This window comes from Ceratotherium simum, chromosome 3 (genome assembly GCF_057802395.1).
Source record: "Ceratotherium simum simum isolate JZ-2026a chromosome 3, ASM5780239v1, whole genome shotgun sequence".
Lineage (NCBI taxonomy): Eukaryota > Metazoa > Chordata > Mammalia > Perissodactyla > Rhinocerotidae > Ceratotherium > Ceratotherium simum.
Genome location: NC_141902.1, coordinates 72,749,334 through 72,776,675, shown reverse-complemented (window position 1 = coordinate 72,776,675; position 27,342 = coordinate 72,749,334). Strand labels below are relative to the sequence as shown.

At 42.8% G+C, this 27,342-nt stretch overlaps 1 protein-coding gene across 2 annotated transcripts in view; it reads right to left on the bottom strand.

The window, feature by feature from the left end:
- The window catches only part of OCA2 (OCA2 melanosomal transmembrane protein), a 350,637-nt gene that overhangs the window by 218,281 nt on the left and 105,014 nt on the right, over window positions 1-27,342 (bottom strand). Inside the window, exons 10-14 of one of the 2 annotated variants that reach the window (XM_004421907.3) lie at window positions 20,242-20,313; window positions 18,706-18,771; window positions 9,292-9,348; window positions 8,076-8,200; window positions 5,126-5,264 (exon numbers count right to left, since the gene is read on the bottom strand). In XM_004421907.3, coding sequence (XP_004421964.2) covers window positions 5,126-5,264; window positions 8,076-8,200; window positions 9,292-9,348; window positions 18,706-18,771; window positions 20,242-20,313 — 459 coding nt within the window. The remainder of the gene's footprint in view (window positions 1-5,125; window positions 5,265-8,075; window positions 8,201-9,291; window positions 9,349-18,705; window positions 18,772-20,241; window positions 20,314-27,342) is intronic. The other variant, XM_087428803.1, reaches the window with a different exon arrangement.

The following is a 27,342-nucleotide window of genomic DNA, read 5'->3' as shown; positions in this document are numbered from 1 at the left end:
TTTCAAATATTATACCAATCTTCCATTCCTAGGATAAATTCCACTTGGTTATGATGTATTATCCATTTTATATATTGTTAACTTGGATTAGCTTATTAAAAAAAACTACATTTACATCTATGTTCTTAAGAGATATTTGTCAATAGTTTTCTTATACCAGGTTTGTCTAGTTTAGGTATCAGGGCCTCATAGAATGAGTTGTGAAGTATTCTCTCCTCTTCAACTTACTGTAAAGCTTTGTGTAGAATTGGTATTATAGCATCATTTCTTCTTTAAATATTTGATAGAATTCACCAAAGAAGCCATCTTAGCCTGGTTTTTGTTTGTTTTTTTGTTTTGTTTTCTTCGTTGTGGGAAGGTTTTTAACTACAGATTCAATTTCTTTAATAGATATGGGGCCACTAGTTCTTCTTGAGTGAGGTTTGGTAAAGCGTGTCTTTCAAGGAAATTGTCCATTTTATCTAAGTTGTCAAATTTATTGGCATAGAGTTGCCCATAACAATCCCTAACAACGTCTTTAATGTCTCTATGCTCTGTAGTGATGTAACCTCTCTTATTCCTGATACTGGTCATTTGTGTCTTCTCTCTTATTTCCCAAACTCATGAGTTTGGCCAGAGGTTTATCAGTATTATTGATCTTGTCAAAGAACCAGCTTTTACTTAAATTGATTTTCTCTATTTTTTTTTTTTCTGTTCTCCATTCTGGTCTGTGTAATTTTCTTTCTTCTGCTTACTTTTAGTTTAATTTGCTTTTCTCTTTCTAGCCATTGATTTTAGACATTTCTTCTTTTCTAATATTGGTATTTAGCGGTATAAATTTCCCTGTAAATAATGCTTTAGAGCAAGGACCAACAAACTACACTCGCAGGCTGGAATACAGCCATGCCCATTCTTTTTTGTGTTGTCTGTGGCTGCTTACATGCTGAGTTGAGTAAGTGCAACAGAGACCATATGGTCCACATGCCTGTAATACTAACTAGATGGCCTTTTAGAAAAAGTTTGCTGACTCCTGCTTTAGAAGAATCCCACAAATTTTGATATGTTCTGTTTTCATTATAATTCAATTCAAAATACTTTGTGATTTCAACTTCAGTTTCTTCTTAGACCCTTGGATTATTTATAAGTGTGTTATTTAGTTTCCAGATATTTGGGGGTTTTCCAAATATCTTTGTTATTAATTTCTAATTTAATTCAACTGTGGTAATTCAACAGAGAACATATTTGTGTTAAATTTATTAAGATTTTTTTATAGCCCAGAATATGGTCTATTTTGGTCAGTGTTTCGTATACACTTTGAAAGAATACAGACACTGCTGGTGTTGAGTGGAATTTTCTACAAATGTCAATTAAATCAAGTTAGTTAATAATAATGATGAAGTTTTATATATCCTTGCTCATTTTCTGTCTGTCCTATCAATTATTGCAAGAGGTGTACTGAAACCTCCAACTATAATAGAGAATTTTCTATTGCTCTTTGCAGTTTTCCAGTTTCATGTATTTTGAAGCTCTGTCATTAGTTGCATAAATGTTTAGAATTGCTGTGTCCTCTTTATGAATTTACCCCTTTATCATTTTATGAAATGTCTTTTTTTTTATCATGTTAATGTTCTTTGCTCTGCACTCTACTTTGTCAGATATTAATATAGCTATGCCAGCTTTCTTCTGATGAGTCTTTTGCCAGGCCTTTACTTTTAACCCATCTGTGTCTTTATATTTTAAGTGTGTGTGTAAGCAGCATATAGTTGAATTGTGCTTGTTTGTTCAATCTGACAATTCCTGCTTTTTAATTATTCCTGTTAGATATTTAGTATATTTATATTTTATGTGATTGTTCATATAGTTAGGTTTAAGCCTTGCAATTTGCCTTATATTTATCCCATCTGTTCTTTTCCTCATTTTCCCTCTTTTTCTGCATTCCACTGCATTAAATGAATATTATTTATGATTCCATTTTATACTCTTTGTTGACGTATTAGCTGTTATTCTGTTTTTTCTTTCAGTGGTTGCCTTAGAGTTTATAGTACATATTTTTAACTTGTCACTGACTATTTTGATGTATTATACCAATATGGTATAATTGGTGATGTTATGCTAATATACATATAGTGTAAGAAACTTACATTAGTGCACTTTAATTTCTCCTTTTCCAGCCTTTATGTTATCGTCATACATCCGACTTACCTTATAAATGCCTTCTTGCATTATTTTTGTTTAATTATCTCTTAAAGTGATTTAAATAATAATAAAAAATGTATATGAACTTACCCATGTAGTTATCACTTCCAGTACTCTTCATTCCTTTGTGGAGATCCATGTTTCCATTAGTGACATTTTCCTTCTGCCTTAAGGATTTCCCTTAATATGTCTTACCACATGGGTCTGCTATTTATGAATTCTTTTAGCTTTCATATATAAGAAGTCTATTTTTTGTATATAAGAAAAATATTTTTTCACTGGGTATAGTATTCTAAGTTGACAGTTTTTTCTTTCAGTACTTTAAAAATGTTGCTCCACTATCTTCTCACTTGCATTGTTTCTAAAGAGAAATGTTGTCATCCTTATCTTTGTTCCTTTGTATGTAACATGCCTTTTGGGGGGGGCAGTTTTAAAGATTATCTCTTTATCATTGTTTTTGAACAATTTGATTATGATGTGGCTTAGTGTAGTTTTCTTCATGTTTCTTGTGCTCTGACTTCATTGAACTTCTTGAATCTGTGGATTTATATCATTCATAAAATTTGAAATTTTAGACCATTTTTTCTTCAAATGTCTTTTTCTGTTCCTCTCTCTCTCCTTTGGAGACTAGAACTACATATATATTAGGCCTTTGAAGTTTTCTCTTAGCTCACCTTTTTTTTTTTTTTTTTTTTAGCTTTTCATTACTTGTTATTATCTTTTCACGCTGGTTTATTTTGGATCTCTGTCTTAAAGTTCGCTAATCTTTTCTTCTGCAATTCCTAATTTGCCAGTAATCCTAAGCAGAGTATTGTTATCTCAGACATAGTTTTCATCTCAAGAAGTTTGATTTGGGCCTTTTTGATATCTTTCATGTTTCTGCTAATTTAATGAACATCTGGATGGAACACAGTTCTAATAACAGTTTTAATGTCCTTGTCTGTGAATTCTAACACCTGTATCTATTCTGGGTTGGTTTCAAATGGTTCATATTCTCCTTGTCTTAGGTCATATTTTCTTGCTTCTTTGCATGCCTGGTAATCTTTGATTGGACACCAGACATTGAATTTTACCCTGTGTGTTGTTGGATATTTTTTTATTCCTGTAAATACTCTTGAGGCTTGTTCTCAGATGCAGTTAAACTACTGAGAAACAGTTTAATTATTTCAGGTCTTGATTTTAATATTTATTAGATAGAACCAGAGCAGTGTTCAGTCCAGAGCCAATTACTCACCAATACAAAGCAAGACCCTTTGAGTACTCTACTCAATGCCCCATGAATTAAAAGGTTCCTAGTCTTGCTGGCAGGAACAGACATTGTTCCTGGTCCTGTCTTTGTTAAGCACTCTTCCCTCTCATCTTTTTGGGTTGTTTTTCCCCTGGCCTTGGGTAGCTTCCCTCTACAGATCTCTGGGGTTCTCTCTCTGTGCAGCTCTCTCCTCTCTAGTAGTTTGTCTTGCAAATTCTAGATACCTTGGTCTCTCCAGACTCTCAGTTCTATCTCCCATTCAAGGAGTCTGATGGGTTCTCTCTCCCTGCACTGCATCCTGGAAACTCAAGGCAGTGAGCTGGTGCATCATGGGGCTCACCTCATTTGTATCCCATCTCTCAGGGATCACTGTCCTTTTATTGACTAATGTCCAATATCTTGGTTATCATTGTTTTGGTGCATTTTTGGTTTTTGGTTTATTTTCTTTGTGGCTGTCTCAAGCAAGAGGGTAAATCCAGTCCCTGTTACTCCATCTTGGCCAGAGCAGAAGATGTGCTATCTTTTTTTATCCATGTATATCCACATACAAACATTCTGGTAGACTATATGCACCAAAATATTAAGAGTATTTATCTCTGGGTGGTGGGATTATGACAGTTTTATTTGTGTATCTGTGTTTGTGTGATTTCTATTTTTTTACAATAAATGTATCATTGTAGGATAAAAATAATAAAACAATATTTTTCTTTAAAAATAGCTCTCTCTAGTGTATGAGGCCCAACCTGGGTGATACCCAAGACAGCTCACAGGGCTCTGCCACCTTCTGATGTGCTCTAGGGTGACATGATTGTGGCCATACTCCTCAGCTCATGCAGTAAGACTGGTGAAGTGTTGTCGGGCTGTTTCCCAGGGTAACCAGGGAGTACTGAAGTTTAGCTAAAGCATCTAAGTTATACCCCGAATCTCTAGAACATGGTGGGCTCACAAAATGGCCATCAACACCTTAGAATCATGAATGCTCAAAGGCTTAAATATTTTTATGTAAGACAGCACACACACACACACAGTGACACACTCATGGACCCATATAAGTAAACATATCATCTACAATAAATGACATCAATTTGGAAGCATTTTTACTGATACTTCAGAAAAGAGATACTGAGAAAATTCTAATGACCAAAGAATGATAAATGAAAATTATATAGTTCTAATTTTAACTCTTTAAGATATGTAAAATACTATCACTCTCTTTAATACTTTGTCTTTATTTTAGTGTACAAAGAAATTATATATTAATATTTATGAGCTTTAAAAAAATTCATAAATACCTTCATTTTCTGACCCTTTTTAAAAAAAATCTTAAGCTCTTCATGAGTGAATTTATCCACCACGGTTGAAAAGTGAGAGGAGACAGATCGTTTTATTCTTAATATTACTTGGAAGAAACCTCAGTTCCCATTAATATTGTATACTATGACTAAGTAGATATGTTATCCAAACATTTCCTTAAAAATTTATCAGAATGAGAATGAAATCAGTTCAGATCACTTAACTCTACATTGGAGGATCAGTCATCTAACCTCCCACTCTCAAGATAACCAGTAGCACTTACTATGAAAGGGTGACATAGAGGGGCTTGATTTCTAATAAAGGAGTCCACGTTGTGTAGGATGCTAAGTGGGCAAGTAAGTTGAGGTCTATATTTATTGGCAGAAACCCTGTTATGCTGGTACATACCATCTTCCTCAACTCCTGGTTGGAAACAATGATGACATTTGGTGGGTCCCCAATGGCAGTGGCAGCTCCTCCAATGTTTGTGAAGATCACTTCTGCAATCAGGACTTGTCTTGGATCAAGGTTGAGCACCTCACATAATCTGTCCCGAATGGAGGAAAATGAAAGTAGTCCCACTATTAATATTATGAGAGTCCCGTTTGCAACCTAAATACTTTTAAAGCACTTGCTTGTACGAGGGAGGCAAACACACACATACATCAGTGAGAAGAGCAATGCTGGGGAACAGACAATGGCAACAACACTACAGAGCTACAGGCCACAGCTGCCTCTCAGAATTATGTTTCTCCAAAATTTAACCCACAACCCATCTGAACCATCGGTGTGAAAATGTACCCCCGCTCCACCCCCTGCAGGTCTGGAGGGGGCACAGTCTGCTGTGTGCAGGCCCCCACTGGAGGACAGGTCCTGGCACACGTGAGTGGGCACTGGCCATCAGACCTCTCCAAGTCAGGGATGGGGCCAGAGCAGAAAGCACCACCGCCCAGTGGTTCACACAAAGCTCACACAAAACCTAGCCCCTTACCTACCTTCCCTTTCTTGGATGCTTAGGCCCTAAGCTGTCCCCTTGCCCCTTCCCTTCAACTACTACCCATGGACTTCCTTAGAGAAGGAGCACGCACTCTACAGCAGTGGTTCTCCATCTTGGCTGCACACTAGATTTGTCTGGGAACCTTTGAAAGTCCCGCTGCCTGGCCCATGACAGACCAATTCCTGGGAGTGGGCCCAGGCAGCAGCATTCTACAGCTCCCCAAGTAGGTCCAGGGAGCACCCAGTTGAGAAACATTTCTCTAAGGAAAGTTTAGGAAACACATCATGACATCTTCCACACCTGCCCATGTGCATTGCCCACTGCCATACAGAAACCAGGCATTGTGTCTCCAGGCTGACAGGAGGCCCTGCTGCACTCTTGGGTCCTTCCCACCGCCTCCTAGCTCAGAGAGCAGCCAGCAGCTCCTTTGAGGGGGACTGGCCTCCTGAGCTGTGTGGAAGCTGAGGGGGAGCGGTGTCTGGGGACCAGGGACAGAAGGGAGTCCACAAAAGACGATCAGACCTCAGTCAGCAGCAGCATCAGGTCTCAGCTGAGGAAGCTCTCAGGATCTGTTTCTAGCAAGAAAATAACTAATGTGTGCTAATAACACCACCAGACCATGCACAGAGATGGCACCCAAACTAAACGGGCCTCGCTGTTCAACTCTAAGGACTAATGCTGCTCAATCCAGACAAAGGCAGAAGAATGCAGTTAAGCTTAAAAAGTCATGAATAATATGGTAATATAAACAGTGAATCCCAGCACACTAACAATTGAGTCTTGAGAGAAGTAATTTTTAGACTAATAAATGGAATTGCTACTCTCACATAAAATTACAAAGCCAGTTCCCGGAAGAGTGAGGATATAAACAAATCCCAGCAAGGTTGAGACAACCCTCAGTTGTCTGGGCTGTACAAGGATACCAGGAATACAGATGCCCAGCACTCCTCAGCCGTGGAAACTTGCTCTCAGTGGGCTGCCATCAGAGAGCAGGATGATGTGCTGGCATCTGGCACATGTGGGTAGTACTATGGTTTTCAAACCAGTGTCAGCAGCAGAATTGCACTGGTTGGAGGAGGGTGGGGCATGGCCTACCTCTTGCCCCCTGAGGTGTCCCAGGGGCAGGGTTTGGTACCTGCCATTAGTAGTGTATGTTACTGTTTACAGCACCCTTCAAACATGTTCACTCCATTCTTCATTTACCCTCAGAAGAACCCTGGCACTAGGAGGTGCTACGCCCCTCTGCACAGGAAGGCTGAGTCCAGCATCCCTCACCCCAAATCCCTGTCTGCACACGGGGCATGACAATGCAGCCAAGTTTGCAGGAGCGTGGGCAAGAGACAGACTTGCAACACTGCAGGCTGCATTGGGGACGGGGGGGCACTGCCTTGCTCCTCTCCACCCTTCCTCCTCCTCTCCCTACCCCACACTCCAACTCACTCCTCCTCTGAGAGTCTCCACTCTTCAAATGCCAAAGGCATCACCCAGAATTAATCCTGAGCCCTGGAAGTAGTCTGTTGCTGGTAACTTGGAACTTGCCCTGTGTCTCTGGCCTCCTGTTCAAGCGAGTCTCTTATCTTGCGGAATCCTCAAAACACTAACTCAGGTTAATCTTTGATGGTACAGCCCAGATCAGTGCAGCTGAAATGACTTTTCTGAGACCCCTCACTACCCCCTGAACCCCCAAGGGGGCACCTGTCTCCGCTCAATCTCCCCAGGACCAGCCGAGCACCAGCCGTGATAGGGCCAAGCAGGGAAGGACCAGGATATGCTGGGGAATCATCTCTAAAATAAAGAAAATAAAGTATGGATGCAAATGTAGGTCCATGGCATTGGAAGGGGCCTGCACAAGGACCAGGACTGAGGCTCAATCTTCAAGATTCCAGACAAACTTTAGTCTGTGGTGTTTGGTAAATACTGAACGAATGAAGTGGATGGAATTAAAAGAAATGGAACTGAATAAAATTGAATATCTCTTTCCCAGACTTACCCCACAAAGCCTGCCCAAGCTGGTCCCGTGACTCTCCAAGCCTCCCACAGGAGAGGAGCCCGGCAAGAGTGAGATGGCTGCCCCACGTTCCCCACCACCCGGCAAGAGCTCTCATTCCACCATGCCTGTGATCAGCCCAGCGGCCCGAGTGCAGGGGGAGAGACGGTGCCTAATATCTGTCCCTGCAGGACAGTCAGCCTGAGTCTTTTGACTCCTGCAGGCATTTCTGCAGCCGCTGCTGCCACAGCCATGCACGCAGAGCGCCAGTGCCGGCGAGCGCGCTGGCTGGACGTGGGTGCACAAGAGGAAGGGAAGGGGCGGGCACGCCGCTGTGAGCCTGGCCTGACACCCATGAGGGGCACTCTGCATACCTTATGGTCACGGGAGTGAAGAGGAGTGATGTGGTGACATTGTCCAGGAAAGCAGAAAGGATGGCAGCAATGAGACACAGCATGATGATCATGGCCCACACTTTCCCCCGGGACAGTCGGTACGCCTGGAACGCACACACATAGAAAGGAGCAGCCAGGATCAGCAGGGTCAAAAGATAGATGCGACTTTTCATTAGGGACTCTAAGAGCTAGGGGTCCGAATAAACACTGCATGGTAGATTAAAACTTAGACCCACGGATTTCTAAGTCTGCTGAGATACGGTAGTGATGGCCATACCTAGACATTCTAAATCTAGCTTGGCCTACATTCCTTCCCTCTGATCCTCCTTCACAGTGCCCTGTGATGGTTCATTTGTCACAGGTGATGGCCCTCTATCCCTTTGACATCATCCAGTATTTTACAATCTCCTTTTGGTTAGACAGCCTGGGCTGTGACTTTGGGATCCATATGACTCTAGAACCTGCTGATCTTTGGGAATCTAAGAAATACTTTTAGTACCAAGGTATTGGGAGGAAGAGGCTAGATATTTACCTGGAAGGTGTAAGATGGTGCACAAAGATGGCAAAAATCATAGCATGGTTCTATCATTCAGAGTTTGCAAAGGGCTTTGTTGAGCAAATAATTTTTTAAAAGAAGTTTTCAATTCTAAAAAAAAAAAAATCAAGCACAGCACTAGCCTTTGCATTAGCAGGGCACGGCAAGATCTCCTCTCCCCAACCCTGAGTGAAGGACCAGTGCAAATCGTGGCAGTCAGAACCTGCTGGTGGATCCCCCAGGGTTCCAGTTATAAAAGTGGATGTTTATATGTTCAATGTTTAGAAAGTAATCATTGAAATTATTTCACCAAAAAGCAATCAGAAGCTGATGACTTGAAATATTTAGATATTCTAAAATGCAAAACAGTTTTTGATGTGTAGCTCTTAACCTGCCAATTTAAATAATGTTACACAAACATTCAAGTCAAGAGCTCTTTTCCTGATCTCCTCCTTCAGTTGTATATTGAGAAGATGAAAGTGTTGCTCAGAGCCACCTCATTTAGCATAGCAATTGTACCCAGCCTTGCAGCACTGATTTTGAAAAGGAGGATGGAATTTTAAAATATTTGCTTTAAATGGTAGTTTTATTCACTAAATATGTAATAGAAAATAAATATGTCAATTAATACGTAACTATTAAATGCCACATCAAACCTACCTTTACAGCACAATAATCAAAAAATCCAGTTTCTGAAAATATGGCTACTAAGATCATCTGTGGGGAAAAGAGAAAAAGGAGACAAGAAGAATCTTTTAGCAGAGCACATTCCTGAAATGATGTCAGAGGCATCAGTTACAAATCTGAGCTCTGGCCTCGGCAGGAAAGCTACCATAGCATCCAGCTTCTGCTCTCTTGCTGAGTGTAGTCCACTTAGAAGCTCCCTGAATGAATCTCTTGCTAGTAGGTTTGCATCTCTATTTTTGTCCAGGGATCTGTGTCCAAGGTACATTATCATTCCACCTAATCTTTACAACATCACGTGTTATTATTCCCCTCTGTTTCATAGGCCAGCAAACTGGGAGGCACAGAGGGGAGGTGACCTGCTCACAGTCACAAAGCTAAAAGCAGGGAAGGAAATGAACTAGAACCTGGTCATCTGCACCTAAACGTCCACACAAGCAAAACTAAATGTTTTAAGATTTTAAAACTGGGCTAAATTTCGTTTCCTAACATAATTAAACAGATTTTTGTTACCAATTTGATCAAGACATGCAAATAAGAGCAATTACATTGAAATGATGATTCTCTGGGTTCTGTATGAACCCAGAAAGCGTACTCACTTGGGTTTCTTTCTAATGATGACATTGAGTTGGTGTTGATAACCTTCCTATATAGTAACAAAAAGTAACGTCCTGTTTATTCCAAATCAAATCAACCAGACATTACAACCAGCCTGAACTTTCTGGAAGATTCTCTTTTCCACCTCCTAAGATGGGAATGTACCATATGTTGAACTCGGAGTGAGAAGATGCAGGTTCAGATACTGATTCTGCCACTTGGAGTAGTTCAATGTTGAGCAGAAAAATTTTTTAATCCTCTGTACTTCAGTTTTCTTACCTTATCTCTGAACGTTTTGCTCCTTGTAAGGTTGTTGCTAAAATTCAATACAATTATGTAAATTAAAGTATTTGGAAAATAGTAGGCCCAATATCATCTTTCAAATAAACTGTACAAAACAAAAATGTCCAAAAGTTATTTTAGACTCAATACAAATATTTACCTTGTCTAGAGGGACCATTGATGTTCATCCTAACCTAAACAACCACTGCGGGGCACCATTGGGAGCTTCACATGAACATGAATGGGCAGGTCCTGTGTGGCTTTCCATTATCGTGAGGAAGCTGTTTCACATGTTGGCTGCCAGAACCATGCAAGAGAGACTGGAACTCAAGGATTGGGGTGAGTTGCCCCATGTGTGGCTGACTGCCATAAAATAGAATGGAAAATGTAGGAGCCTAGTTATATAGACTCTCTTTGCACCCCCAAAGTTCTAGAATCATAGAACCTTGCTGAACTGATTTCAACTGAGGGAAAAAAATTAAACCATTTGTTATGGGCTGAATTGTGCCCCCGCTCCAAATTCATACGTTGAAGTCCTAACCTCCAGTACCTCAGAACGTGACTGTATCAAGGAGGTAATTGAGTAAAAGTGAGGTCATAAAGTCGGCCCTAATCCAATCTGACTGGTGTCCTTATAAAAAGAGGTGATCGGGACACAAACATACACAGAGGGACGACCACATGAAGACATAGGGAGAAGACAGCCATCTACACACCAAGGAGGGAAGCCTCAGGAGAAACGAACCCTGCCTGTACCTTGATCTTGGACTTCCAGTTTCTAGAACTGTGAGAAAATAAATGTCTGTTGTTTAAGCCACCCAGACTGTGGCTTAAACAGACTAATACACCATTTATTTAATTAAAAAAAAATTTTATGAGACATAAGGTATGCCTTTCTTCTTCCTTCCAGATGCCCAAACCCTGTATGCTTTTCAGGACTCAACACAAATATTAATTCCCCTATGAAGCCTGAGTTCAGAGCATTGACCTGCCTCCACACACTCCACTCACAGAGGAAGCAGTGCTAGTTTAGGTCACACTGATGCCTAGAGCAGCAGGGCCCTCCGTTATGACTGTGAGCCTGAGGAGGAATTAGATGTTAGCATGGAAAATGAGGCTACATGGTGACCTTTACACAGAGTGGGTCTTCTAGCCCAGAGAGGGAAAGCCCTACTTCAAACCATTCAGCTGTTGTGGGGTCTGTTCCAGAACGCATGAGCTATTCCCACTCTTATCAAATTCCACTCATTCTAGTTAAATCGGTTTATGACTCATGTCCCACACTAGCCCACTTGTGTGTCTTAAAGTTCTTTTCCTACAAGTCGACTTGGTGATACTCTTCACAGCATGCGGCAGAATGGCCACTTGACAATGTCTGATAAATCAGCAAACACGCTGGGGAGAGGAGTCAAGATGGCGGCGTAGGCAGACTCTGAACTCACCTCCTCCCGTGGACACAGCCAATTTACAACTACTCGTGGAAAAATTACCCCTGAGACAGAACTGAAAACTGGATAAGAGGAACTCCTGCAACAACGGACAATCCTAACTGAGGTGGAAGAGGCAGAGAACCCCTTCTGGAGAGGAAAAACGCCGCCTTCACAAGCCGCCAGCGTCACGGCCGCCGGGAGCAGCTCACAGGTACGCAGCCTCCCTGGAGGCGCGGGGCCCTGAGCCGGGGAGCGCCCCCGCTGTGGGCATATTGTGGACCCAGCACAATCGAGACCAGCGGCATAATATCTGACTTTGCCTGCTACTAAAACACTGGGGAGCACCCCCAGAAAACCTGGTTCACAAAGAAACTAAAACTGGCTCTTAAAGGGCCCGCGCACAAACTCACCCGTTTCAGGAAGCACCCTAAAATCACCAGAAAGAAAGGTGTACAGTGCTTTGGTGACAAGAGACTCACCTAATAGTCCCTGAGTGCATCTCGGTGAGGGGTGAGACCTCTCCAGGGACTGGGACATTGGCGGCGGCCATTGTTGTGGCCTGGTGTGGGCATGCTGACACAGATGCCATTGGAGTTCTCCCTGAGGCATGCTAGCCCAGGGTCTGCCCCACCTGCTAGAGCACCGATTTAATCCAGCTCAGCCAGGGCCGGCAGCCCACCCTAGAGACTGGCCCCACCCAACAACAAGCCCTCAGGCAACTTGTGGGCCTGCATAGATTGGTGACTGGATTCTCTGCAGCCTGGCAACTGAGCCAACTTGAGCAGGGCAGGGTGTGCACAAGGAGCGGGTGGAGAGTGTGGGGCGGTGGCAGAGTGTGTGGGGCTCCCACCGTGGAGAGACTGGGTCCGCTTGGGGAGGTCAGGGCGTGCACACAGGGCAGGACTGTGTTGACTGTGTGTGTGGACCTGTGGGCGGCAGGGCTTCTCAGCCGCAGAAGACTTGTACTTCTCAAAGACCCACATAGGAGGTTTGCTCCACCTTCCAAAACCTGAAACAATTGGGAGCTCCTGTGCCTGAGGCCAGCCCCACCCAGCTGCAATCCTCAGTGAGCTGACAAGAGACCTAATAGGCTAGAAGCTTACAGCAATTGTAAGGCCCTGAGCCTAACAACCTGCCACGGTGGGGGCCTACTCACTTAAAAGAAATACTGCAACACAAATGTGGTATTAGAACTTGCAGCCAACTGTGCTGGGGATCCCCACACCTGATAAAGAGACTGAAGGGCCCACAACAACTACAAGCAGCTGAGCATTACAACAGCTGGCCAGGAGCATAACTCAGCCTCCCTGGGCGCCTACAGGGACAGCAAACAGGCCACAGCAGAAGGATACACATAGCCCACATAGGGGTTACCCCTGGAACATTGAGAACTGAGGGAAGCACACTGGAAGCCTCCTAAGCCATCACTTACATAAGGTCACCTATCCAAGAGCAGGAGACATAGCTGACCTACCTAATACATAGACACAAGCACAGGGAAAGAGGCAAAATGAGGAGGCAAAAGAATACATTCCAAGTAAGGGAACAGGACAAAACCCCAGAAAAGGAACTAAGTGAAACAGAAATGAGCAACCTACCTGACAGAGAGTTCAAACTAAGAGTGTTAAGGATGCTCACTGATCTGGGGAGAAGAATAGATGAACTCAGTGAGAATGTCAACAAAGAAATGGAAGATATAAAAAAGAACCAATCAGAAATGAAGAATACAATACTGGAAATGAAAAATTCATTAGAGGGACTCAAAAGCAGAGTAGAGGATACAGAAGAACGGATCTGTGAGCTGGATGAAAGACTAGAAGAAATTACCCGAGGTGAACAGGTAAAAGAGAAAAGAATTAAAAAGACTGAGGACAGTCTAAGGGACCTCTGGGACAACATCAAGCGCACTAACATCCGTGTTATTGGTGTCCCGGAAGGAGAAGAGCGAGACAAGGGGGCAGAGAATCTATTTCAAGAAATAATAGATGAAAACTTCCCTAACCTAAGGAAGGAAACAGACATCCAGGTACAGGAATCACAGAGAGCCCCAAACAAGATAAACCCAAAGAGGTCCACACCAAGACACATCATAATCAAAATGTCCAGAATTAAAGATAAAGAGAGAATCCTAAAAGCCGCAAGAGAATGTCAAGTTACGTACAAAGGAAACCCCATAAGGCTATCAGCTGACTTCTCTGCAGAAACCTTACAGGCTAGAAGAGAATGGCACGATATATTTAAAGTGCTAAAAGGAAAAAACTTACAGCCAAGAATACTCTACCCAGCAAGGTTATCATTCAAAATGGAAGGAGAGATCAAAATTTTCCCAGATAAGCAAAAATTAAAGGAGTTTGTCACCAAGAAACTAGTGCTACAAGAAATGTTAAAGGGACTGATTTAAGGGGAAAAGAAAAGACTACAAATAGGAAAAATTATCTATTTCCATGATTAGAACATAATGGATACAAATGCACAACAAAGAGGTTAGATATGATATCAAAAACATGAGGGAGGAGGGGACTTAAAGAGTACAGCTTTCAGACAGAGGTCAAACTAAAGTGACCATCAATTCTGTATAGAAGAAGAAAGGAACAGAGAAGGACTACTAAAACACTGAGAAAAAAAAAAAAGTTAAAAAATGGCAGTAAGTACATACTTATCAATAGCTACTTTAAACGTCAATGGACTAAATGCTCCAATTAAAAGGCATAGGGTGGCTGACTGGATAAAAAAACAAGACCCATATATATGCTGCATACAAGAGACACACTTCAGACCTAAAGACACTCACAAACTGAAAGTGAAGGGATGGAAAAAGATACTCCATGCAAATGGCAATGAAAAGAAAGCTCGGGTAGCAGTACTCATATCAGACAAAATAGACTTTAAAACAAAAACTGTAAAAAGAGACAAAGAAGGGCATTACATAATGATCAAGGGAACAATCCAACAAGAGGATATAACACTTGTAAATATCTACGCACCCAATGTAGGTGCACCTAAATATATAAAGCAATTATTAACAGACATAAAAACAGAAATAGACAGTAACACAATAATAGTAGGGGACTTTAACACTCCACTTACACCAACGGATAGATCATCCAAACAGAAGATCAATAAGGAAACATTGGCCTTAAACGACATACTACAACAGATGGACCTAGTAGATATATACAGAGCATTCCATCCAAAAACCGAAGAATACACGTTTTTTTCAAAGGCACATGGAACATTCTCCAGGATTGATCACATATTAGGCCACAAAACAAGTCTCCATAAATTTAAGAAGATTGAAATAATACCAAGCATCTTTTCTGACCACAACGGTATGAAACTAGAAATCAACTATAGGAAGAAAATCAGAAAAGCCACAAATACGTGGAGATTAAACAAAATGCTACTGAACAACGACTGGGTTAACGAAGAAATCAAAGAAGAAATCAAAAAATACCTGGAGACAAATGAAAATGAAAATACGACATGCCAGAATTTATGGGATACAGCAAAAGCGGTTCTAAGAGGGAAGTTTATAGCGATACAGGCCTATCTCAACAAACAAGAAAAATCTCAAATAAACAATCTAACAATGCACCTGAAGGAACTGGAAAAAGAAGAACAAACAAAGCCCAAAATCAGTAGAAGAAGGGAAATAATATAAATCAGAGCAGAAATAAATGAAATAGAGACCCAAAAAACAATAGAAAAAATTAATAAAACCAAGAGCTGGTTCTTTGAAAAGATCAACAAAATTGACAAACCTTTAGCTAGACTCACCAAGAAAAGAGAGAGAAGGCACAAATAAGTAAAATCAGAAATGAAAGAGGAGAGGTTACAACAGACACCTCAGAAATACAAAAGATTATAAGAGAATACTATGAAAAGCTATATGCCAACCAATTCGACAATCTGGAAGAAATGGATAAATTCTTAGAATCATACAACCTTCCAAAACTGGATCAAGAAGAAGTAGAGAATTTGAATAGACCAATCACCAGTAAGGAGATCGAAACAGTAATCACAAACCTCCCCAAAAATAAAAGTCCAGGACCAGACGGCTTCCCTGGTGAATTCTACCAAACATTCAAAGAAGACTTAACACCTATCCTTCTCAAACTCTTCCAAAATTGAGGAGGGGGAAGCTCCTAACTCATTCTATGAAGCTGACATTACCCTGATACCAAAACCAGACAAGGACAACACAAAAAAGAAAATTACAGGCCAATATCACTGATGAACATCGATGCAAAAATCCTCAATAAAATACTAGCAAATCGCATACAACAATACGTTAAAAAGATTATACACCATGATCAAGTGGGATTTATTCCAGGGATGCAGGGATGGTTTAACATTCGCAAATCAATCAACGTAATACACCACATTAATAAAATGAAGAATAAAAATCACATGATCATCTCAATAGATGCAGAGAAAGCATTTGACAAGATACAGCATCCATTTATGATAAAAACTCTGAATAAAATGGGTATAGAAGGAAAGTACCTCAACATAATAAAGACCACATATGAGAAACCCACAGCTAATATCATCCTCAATGGTGAAAAACTGAAAGCCATCCCTCTAAGAACAGGAACCAGACAAGGATGCCCACTCTCACCACTCCTATTTAACATAGTATTGGAAGTCCTAGCCAGAGCAATCAGGCAAGAGAAAGAAATAAAAGGGATCCAAATTGGAAAGGAAGAAGTGAAACTGTCACTATTTGCAGATGACATGATTTTATATATAGAAAACCCTAAAGAATCCACCAGAAAACTTTTAGAAGTAATAAACGAATATGGTAAAGTTGCAGGATACAAAATCAACATACAAAAATCAGTTGCATTTCTGTACACTAACAACGAAGTAGCAGAAAGAGAAATTAAGAATACCATCCCATTTACAATTGCAACAAAAAGAATAAAATACCTAGGAATAAACTTAACCAAAGAGGTGAAAGATCTGTACACGAAAACTATAAAACATTTCTGAAAGAAATTGAAGAAGACACAAAGAAATGGAAAGATATTCCGTGCTCTTGGATTGGAAGAATTAACATAGTTAAGATGTCCATACTTCCTAAAGCCATCTATAGATTCAATGCAATCCCTATCAAGTTCCAACAACATTTTTCACAGAAATAGAACAAAGAATCCTAAAATTTATATGGAACAACAAAAGACCCCGAATAGCTAAAGGAATCCTGAGAAAAAAGAACAAAGCTGGAGGTATCACACTCCCTGATTTCAAAATATACTACAAAGCTGTAGTAACCAAAACAGCATGGTACTGGCACAAAAACAGACACACAGATCAATGGAATAGAATCGAAAGCCCAGAAATAAACCCACACATCTATGGACAGCTAATCTTTGACAAAGGAGCCAAGAACATACAATGGGGAAAAGAAAGTCTCTTCAACAAATGGTGTTGGGAAAACTGGACAGCCATATGCAAACATGAAACTAGACCCTTACCTTACACCATACACAAAAATTAACTCCAAATGGATTAAAGACTTGAATGTAAGACCTGAAACTGTGAAACTTCTAGAAGAAAACATAGGCAGTACGCTCTTCGACATCAGTCTTAGCAACATCTTCTCAAACACCACGTCTGACCGGGCAAGAGAAACAATAGAAAAAATAAACAAATGGGACTACATCAAACTAAAAAGCTTCTGCACAGCAAAGGAAACCATCAACAAAACGAAAAGACAACCTAACAATTGGGAGAAGATATTTGCCAACCATACTTCTGATAAGGGCTTAATCTCCAAAATATATAAAGAACTCAGGCATCTTACCAACAAAAACTACCAACCCAATTAAAAATGGGCAAAGGACCTGAACAGACATTTCTCCAAAGAAGATATACAGATGGCCAACAGACACATGAAAAGATGTTCAAAATCATTAACTATCAGGGAAATGCAAATCAAAACTACAATGAGATATCACCTCACGCCCGTCAGAATGGCTATAATTAACAAAACAGGAAACAACATGTGTTGGAGAGGATGTGGAGAGAAGGGAACTCGCATACACTGCTGGTGGGAGTGCAAACTGGTGCAGCCACTATGGAAAACAGTATGGAGATTCCTCAAAAAATCAAGGATAGAACTACCATATGATCCAGCCATCCCACTGCTGGGTATTTATCCAAAGAACTTGAAAACACCAATTTGTAAAGGTACATGCACCCATGTGTTCATTGCAGCGTTATTCACAATAGCCAAGACTTGGAAGCAACCTAAGTGCCCATCAAGGGACGAATGGATAAAGAAGCTGTCGTATATATACACAATGGAATACTGCTCAGCCATAAGAAACGATGAAATCCAGCCATTTGTGACATCGTGGATGGACATTGAGGGTATAATGCAAAGTGAAATAAGTCAGAGGGAGAAGGTCAAATACCGCATGATTTCCTTCATTAAGTAGTAGATAATAACAACAATAAACAAACACATAGAGACAGAGATTGGATTGGTGGTTACCAGAGGGAAAGGGGGGAGGGAGGAGGGTAAAAGGGATAATTCGGCACATGTGTGCGGTGATGGGTTGTAATTAGTATTTTGGTGGTGAACATGATGTAATCTATGCAGAAATAGAAGTACAATGATGTAGACCTGAAATTTTTACAATGTTATAAACCAATGTTACTGCAATAAACAAAAAATTAAAAAAAAAAAATCAGCAAACACGCTATTACTTAGGGACAGTTTCTTCCTTTATCCTTATAATTAAAGGTTTTCCAATCACTGAAACTTACATCGTTCATTTATTTGGGATATTCCATTTTATATTTTAAGGGCAGTAACTCAAGAAATTTGCTCAATTTTCTAAATGGCAATATTATTTCACTATCAGACAGGCCTTAGACAAATTCTCCAGACCACTATTCATACACAGGAGACATTAGCTAGACCTGCACTAACACTTTTCAATCAAGCCCTAACTGTCAAGTTGCATGGTATCTTTAATATAATGAAGGATTATCAGCAACAGCAGCAAAAGAGAAGGTCCTGGGTTACAGCAGGCTTGGAGCCCTGTCCCGCTGGGAGGACTGTAATTACCATGCCAAACAGCAAGGCCAGGGTCTCAAAATCAATCCACTCCACCACATGGGTCAGGCTGGGTCTCTGCAATCAAAGCACAGGTTTGCCAATTAGTCCTGGGCATCGTTCCCCTGGTGATAAGCTGTAAAAATGTGCTGCCCTTTACAGCAAACCCACTTATTGGGCCCAAGTCAAAAATCACACCATTTACTTGCCTTTGAAATCAGATTATATCATTGCTGAAAAATACTCATGACCCAAGGCATCGTAACACCAAGCCTATGCATTTAGTAACAAGAAAAACAAATTTCATAAACCCTGTCCTGGCAACTCTGTGAAAAACTATCACCTGAATTGCAGGATTGGCCCTTGAGGTGAGTGGAGTCCACATATGCCTTTGTCAGTGTCAGGGTATGAGGCCAGGATGATGATAATTGAAGGATACATTTGTCCTACTCGCCATCTGTCCACCCAGTCTCACTTCATCTTCTAATAACCCTGAAGAGTAGGCAAGGCCGGGGTCACGGGGAATTGGGAGCACGGAGTGTAACGTGAGGGCACTGTGAGAGTCTGGTTGTTGGGAAAGGACTGCACGGTAGCCTGGGGAGCTTCCCACAGCAGGCGCCTTCCATGTGCCACGTTAATGATTTTTAAAATGAAATAACTACTATTATACTATTCCTTATTAATTAATAAAGATAACAGTGGTTTATGTATAACTTTTAGGATTCTGGAACATTTTCCCTTTAGGGTTAGCATTTGTTTATACCAATTCTAGCCAAGAAAAAGAAAAAAACAATAACTAACTAACTGAACACAGCCCCCACATAGTTTTTTAAGCCAGCTATTATTCTTTGGTTGACTGGCCTCTACTAGCAGTTTTCAGAACAACCCAATAGAATTCTATAGAGCTGTTTTCAAATCCAGTTCTGTGTGTTGCCATCTTGCTCAGTTCTAGCATTGCCCCTCAAATAACTCCAGGCCTCTATCTCCAGTGGGGACTCGGCCTCCTTTGCTTCCCTATGTTCATTCCCATGTTCCTGCCAGATGGGCCACACTCAGGCTCTGATGGGATGCCATCACCCCCCAAACATGCATCTCCAGGACATGTCCTGTCTCATGTCCTCCATGTCTGCAGGACAGAACCCCAAGCTCATCATCTCTCACGTCTCTGCTCCATCCAGGATGGCCTCCTCTAGTTCCCAAGGGCTGACAGTATCCAGAAGCAGCTCTAACATGGCTCAGCTACATGGGTGTGGGCAAATGTGTGACCATGATGAGCCTTTCCTCAGCTACAATGGAGAATAACATCACTGGGATGTATACGTGTGTGTGTGTGTATGTGTGTGTGTGTGTGTGTATGGTAAAGTCAAATGAAAAATACTTATCAATACCATAAAGTTTGCTAGTTCATGCCTCTAGCATGGTTCCTGGGAGAAAATGTAATAGTATATAAAAGAGTGAAAATCACCAGCTAGCACCTAATCCTTGGACTGCCTTTGAGTCTGACATTGTATCAAGTGGTAGCCAATGATCCAAAATGTTACAACTTACGTCGCCAATCACAGCCAGCACTGCTAATGCCACGAGGGAACCCAACATGGCTGCCAGTGTTCTGTGAACAATCTAAAAAGAAATGTAGGAAATTATTACATTCCAGTCCACAGGGGTTTACAACACACAAAAGCCTATGTTGATATAAATATTTGTCAATATCAGCCATTCTATACCACATCTATTAAGACAATAAATAAATCACAAGTCTTGCTCTTTCAGAGACTGGACACTCCAGAGACACACACAACCACCACCAGTCTCCCTTCTAAAGAAAGCTGCTTTCAGTTTCTAAATAATTAGATGACCTGAAGTAGAAGGCTGGATAAAGTATGTTCTATAAAGAGGCCTGCAGTAAACTGTCATTAATTATTTACCATACAATCCCTAGCCAACTGGACCATTAGTTCCACAACATAAAAGGCAAGGATGTGGAGAAATTAGAACTCCCCAACATTGCTGGTGGGAATGTAAAATGGTGCAATCACTGTGGAAACCAGTTTGGCAGTTCTTTAAAAGTTAAACATAAATTTACCATATGACCCAGCAATTCCACACCTAGGAAGCCACCCAAGAGAAATGCAAACATATGTTCTGTCAAATTAATTAAATGAGGCCATTAGACTGAGGAGGCTCTAATGCCTTAGCAGCCTATGTAAGCAAACTGAAACTAAGCCTGTCAATGCCTCAAGGTTAAGAAATCAAAACCTAAGGACCACCAATCACAAACAGCCAAATGCTTTTCCTAAATAAGGCAAATGCTTAAGCTGTAGTCAGTTGAATAATTTCCTTGCTTTGCTTCTGCATCTTCGCTGCAGAAGTCTTGCCCCAGCTCCTGTGGGTGGAGCACTCCTAACCACTTCTTGTTTGGTGCTGTCCAATTCAAATTCATTTTGGCTCAAACTCTTAAAAGTTAACATGCTCCAGTTTATCTTTTAACAGTCCACGTAAAGCATGAATGTTCACAGCAATATTATTCAAAATAGGCAAAGACCAGAAACATTCCAAATGTCCCTCTACGGTGGATAATGGATAAACAAAATGTAGTACATGCTACAACATGGGACCACTGGTACATGCTAGGTACTAGATGGACCCAACACACATTGTGCTAAGTGAAAGAAGTCAGACACAAAAGACCATATACTGTATCATTCCATTTATATCAACTGTCCAGAAAGGTAAATTTACAGACAGAAAGAAGATCATGGTTGCCTAAGGCTGAGGGTAGCAATAGGGATTGATTGCAACTGGGCCCCAGGGACCCTCATGGGGTGATGGAACATTCTAAAACTGTACTATGGTCACGGTTGCTGCTATGGTCTGAATGTTTGTGTCCTCCCAAAATTCATATGTTGAAATCCTAACACCTAAGATGATGGTATTAGGAGGTGGGGCCTTTGGGAGCTTGTTAGGTCATGAGGGTGGAGCCCTCAGGAAGGGGATTAGTGCCCTTATAAAAGAGCCTCCAGAGAGATCCCTCACCCCTTCCACTGTGTGAGGATACAACGAGGAGTCTGCGGCCTGGAAGAGGGCCCTCACCCGACCAGGCTGGCATCTGGGACTCCCAGCCTCCAGAACTGTGGGAAACAAAGTTCTGTTCTAGCAGCCTGAACAGACTAAAATAGGTACTAAGTTAGGTCCCTGGGGTCCCTGGACATGGCAGGGAGCCCCTCTGCCCACCAGTCAGGACTCCCCAGCTGAGTACCAACTCATCCCCTCGCATGTAACATGAGCCCTGGAGGAGGCCAGCGCCCCCAAAATGGGATTCAGGCTTCTTCCTACTCACATAACAGTCAAGGTGCCAGGCAACTGTGGTCAGGGAACAGCTTGGAAACTCAAACCAGCAATGCCCCTCACAGAGCTCATGACCAACCTGGGGGCCAGGTAAACGCAGCTGCCCTGTATTTTATCTGACGTGTTCCCACTGCAGGGTCCCTCATGCACTGTGTAACCCAAGGAGTAGGTATATTTACAAACGCATATATTTTCTTTTTAGGAATTGTCCATATAGCACTGAGTTAATTTTCTGTCCTGGCTTATATTACACAGAATCATAGATCTTTTTTTTTTTTTTTCTGAGGAAGATCAGCCCTGAGTTAACATCCATGCTAATCCTCCTCTTTTTGCTGAGGAAGACCGGCTCTGAGCTAACATCTATTGCCAATCCTCCTCCTTTTTTTTCCCCCAAAGCCCCAGTACATAGCTGTACGTGATAGTTGCACATCCTTCTAGTTGCTGTATGTGGGACATGGCCTCAGCGTGGCTGGAGAAGCCGTGTATCGGTGCACGCCCGGGATCCGAACCTGGGCCGCCAGTAGCGGAGCATGCACACTTAACCGCTAGGCCATGGGGCTGACCCAGAATCATAGATCTTAAAGCTGAAAGGCACCTCAAGAAGTCATCTGGTGCAGTCCTCAAGCATATAAAACATGTTAACTCTGATTGCAGGACTTAAACAAGATCCCACAGCTGTGGGCTATGAACATGTGGCTGTGCCCAGGTTAGCCCCATCACCAAGTGATCCTGTGTTGCCTGGGAAGACAGCTTAGATTTCTCGCCAAAAAGGAAAAATAAGGATAATTGTACCCCTGAAATTTCAGTGCCAAGTTCCTAAGGTACGAATTCCTATTGCATATTGCAAACACTTCTTCTCAGAAACTATAAAGCTTAGCTACAGCAGTAAAACAGGGAACATGTGAGTTAACTCTTTCAGCTTTGCAGAACCACAACAGCCAGCCACATTTCCAGGAGCCATTTGGAGAATTAGGATGTTACCAAAAACCATATATCCTAAACGTTGAAATGGAGATTAGAAGGACACGTTCTGTTTGAAGCTTCCCAAAACTTCCTTGGGACATTCTTCCAAAATGACTACTCTCTGGCAACACATGATCAAATGGACGGTTTTCCCCGTACAGGATGAAAATCCCACATTGGGCATGTCTGTTTCCTTTTTCCCAACTCTAAAAGAAGCCAGGTGCCACAGGTGGTCTCAGCTGTTCCTGCGCCCTCCCCGGCCTATCCCCCTGCCTCAGAGGACAGACAGCACCCCAGGGTCACTCCGGAATCGAAACACCAACATGGTCCAGCTGGGGCAAGGTCTTCACTGTTCTGCCCTCAAAGACGCACAAATGCACCCATGCTGGGGACTTTTGTTTGACAATATACAGCCACGTGCCAAACTGTGAGACTAAGGTGGAAACACAACACATGTGCTTGAAAAGAAAGTGGGTTTGTTGATTTCCATATGAAGTGTCCGTGATGCTCAGAGCTCAAAAGCAGCAATGGGACCCACCCCAGGGAGGTGGCAGTGAGGAGGGGCTCAATCATTCCAACCAGCCCCACCTCTCAGGCACGACCCCCTCCTCTTCTGTACACAGGAGACTCTGGGCAGGAGGAAAAGCCAAGAGGGCAGCACCTGGCATGAGGGAAGTGTGGGAAGAACGAACAGAGACCCTCCTCGTCAGGCCCGGCTGAGCTCATGAGGACAGCACCGTCACCCTGCAAAGCTCTGAAATCACTCAGGGGGGCACTCCCGTCCTCCCACCTGCCCTGGCCCAGGCGCACTGGGTGAGCCTCAGGACCCAAGGCATCACTCCCACATTACCCAGCAAACGCACCCCCTCCATTCCTTTCAGCATTTTTTAGGCAAACTGCCCTGTTCAATGAAAGGTGATGGTTCACATGGATGTTTGCAGAGCAGGGAGTATGGGCTTGGAGGAGACCCTGGAACAGTGACAGATGCTGGAAAGTCCCTCTGATGGCAACGTCAATACACAAGAACTGGCAGCAGCCAGGACTTCCTCAAGGCAAGATCCCAGCTCAGCGAGAATCACAAGATTCTCTCTAGCTGTGAAAGAACCAGACTCAGTGGTCTATGAGGGTAGATCACACCATCCCTTCTAGCCGGCGCCTCTTCGCACCCAGCAAAGCTGCAGTACATGTGGCCAGCAGGCTTCTACTCACCTCAGAGACCCAGGCTGCCTCGCACACACGCCCCCACTGAGGCAAGAAGGAGGAAGAGTCGCTCTGCTCACATCCCAATAGCCAGAGCACAGGGCATGACCACGTCTGACTTCAGCGGGAGGGTGGGCAGCTCACCATGCAGTGAAGAACCAGAGTGCCTTCACAACACAGGACAGAAGGACATGGGCCTGCCAGCTGCAAAGTGTTCACTAGAAAACCCTCTTCCTAAGAAACAAGGAAGAGTGAAAAGGGGACACATCTAGCAGGCAGTGCAGCAAGTAACAATATCAGAGCAAACAAACAGATGGAAGCCTGGCCCAGGCACATCATGAGAGCTGTTCCCATCCATAGTTGGACAGGCCAAGGCCCAGGAAGGAAGGAGCTGGTCCAGGTGCCATACCAGGACATGGAGGGTGAAGGTGGCGCCTCCAGGGACAGCCCAGCCATGCCCCACTCACGTTGCCACATTCGTCCTTCACAACAAAGCAACGAGTTTTGTAGCTGAGGAAAATGAAATGCAGAGAACTACTGCAACTTACTCAGACCCACAAAACCCATATTCATCTTACTACATCATGGTGGAGAGAACGGACTGGAAAACAGGGCCTTCAACTCCACACAACATGTGAGTGCGGAATGCCCACTATGTGCAGAGAAGTGTGCTACTGAATCAAGACCCAAAACTGTCCTCACCCTCATGGCCCCCCCATTGGTGCAGAATGAGAACACAGGCAGGTGCTCTGCTGGTGTGGACCAGCCGCCTCATACTGCCCATTGCCCAGCCTGCTCCTGTCATTGTTCCAGGTGCCCTGGGAGGGAATGGGCTCAAGAAAGCACAGGCACCACCCTGCATGAGCAGCCGTTCCCCAGACAGAGCTGTCCCTGCTGCCCATTGCTCCCCGCAATGGGGAGAGGTGGCTTGAGATGACACAAAGCAAAGGCTCCCAGACTTTGCCTCCCAGCTCATGTGACATCCACAGAGCCCATGGCATATGTGCAGTGGCACACATCTGCTTGGGGACAGTGTCCAGTGGCCACCATACCACACAGGCAGAAATGGGAGCCCTGGGGGTTCAACACCTGAGCTGAGGGAGTCCTACATGTCTGCAGACTTATGCACCTCTATCTGCCTTCATTTATCCTTCCATTTACCACAGTAGCCCAAGGAAGAACATTAGTCAATTGTCTCATGTTTTGAACATTTAAAAGCGAACAGGGAGGTGACATCAGCATCATGGCGGCATGAGACGTCCCTCCTTTTTTAACAGCTAATTAGGCATCCATCCATGAAGAAAAGTCCCTCTGTTGGAGCAGGGGGATCCAGCACCACACGCCAAGGGATCCAGGAGGAGACTCGCCCACATGTGCATCCAGTAATAAGCAGACAGACCTTGGTATGGGCTGCAAAAACAGCAGGAACCAACAAACCTGCCCCAACCCCTCTTGGCCACTGTCAGGGAAAACCTGGAGAACGCTGACCTGGGCAGATACTTTGGACGAGAGAGAATCTGTAAAAGTCCAGTCTTCTTGAGAGGAGAGTCCATCATGCCATTGGAGGAAAAAAAAAAAAAAAAAAACCTACGAGTTTGGACTCATTGGGGTGGGTAAGAGGAACTTTGCCAGCGCTGCCCCTCCCCAAGGTGACACTGCATGGAGGTGAACTAGCCGGCAATGACCTCTCCCATGGGGAAAAGGAGAGGGGTGAGTAAGCGCTCAGCTCTTCCAGCTGTGTGGGTCGATGCTGGAGAAACCCGTTTCTCTCCCACAGCACCCGGAGACTCAAGCAGGACCTCCATGACTGAGGGAGGAGGGAGATCGGGAAAGACTCAGATAAGAATGTCAAAGGGCATTAAAGGGACATGGTTCCCACTGACTGAGATCAGGACTCCAGCAAGAAGCCCATGAGCTTCTGGGAGAACCTCACCTGAGGATGCCCCCACCTGACCCACAGGCACCCCTAATGCCCTGAGTGCTAAATCCATACCTCCCCCACCTCTGCATCCAGCTCCTTGTGCATGCTCCTGAGTGTGGCGGCAAAAGCAAGCTCTGGAAAATGGACTGCAATCAGAAAAACAGACCAGATATCTGTGGGGAAGGGAGAAAGCTTAAACATGATCTGTAGCCCTACCTTCTGGAAAATAAAAGACAGGTTTCCAGCAGCCAGCCTGCTGAGTTGTAAGAACCAGAGAAGACATAAAAGCCTAAGAATTCTGCCACAAGAAGGAGCAAGAAGTGTGGAGGAGGTGTATCCCTACCACATCAGAGAAAGCCTAGAATATAACAGAAGCAACAAACGGTATATCCCACCTGAATACAAATAGTGAAGATCCGAGGCAGTGTCTGCTACTTCAAATGCAAAAGCAGCAACACGAAGAATCAAGGAAACGTCATCACCAAAAGATTGTAATTCTCCAAAAACCAAACTCAAAGGCACAGAATTTTGCAATCTAGCTGATAAAGAATTTAAAATAGCTGTACTGAGGAAACTCAACAAGCTATAAGAAAACACAAAAAGATAATTCAATGAAACCAGGAAAACAAGACATTAACAAAATGAGAAATATAACGAATGGATAGAAATCATACAAAGGAACCAAACATAAATTCTGGAGCTGAATAATTCAATGAATGAAATGAAGAATGCAGTAGAGATTATCAACAAGAGAGTAAACCAAATGGAAAATAAAATAAGTGACCTAGAGAATAGGAACTTTGAAATAACCCATCAGAAAAGAACAAAGAAAAAAGAATGAAAAAGAGCAAAGTAAGCCTACATGATCTATGGGACTTCATCAACCATTCAAATATCAGAATAATTGGGGTTCCAGAAGGAGACGAGAGAGAAGGGGGAAGAAAGTTTATTTAAAGAAATAATAGCTGAGAACTTCCCAAACCTGGAGGGAGACTTGGACGTTCAAGTTCACAAAGCTAACAGATCACTCTATTATCTCAATGCAAAAAAAAGACCTTCTCCAAGACAGATTACAATGCAACTGTCAAAAGTCAAAGGTGAAGAGAGAATCCTAAAAACAGCATGAGAAAAAAAGATTGTAACCTACAAAGGCACCCACATTAGGCTATCAGCAGATTTCTCAGCCGAAACCCTACAGGCTAGGGGAGAATGGAATGATA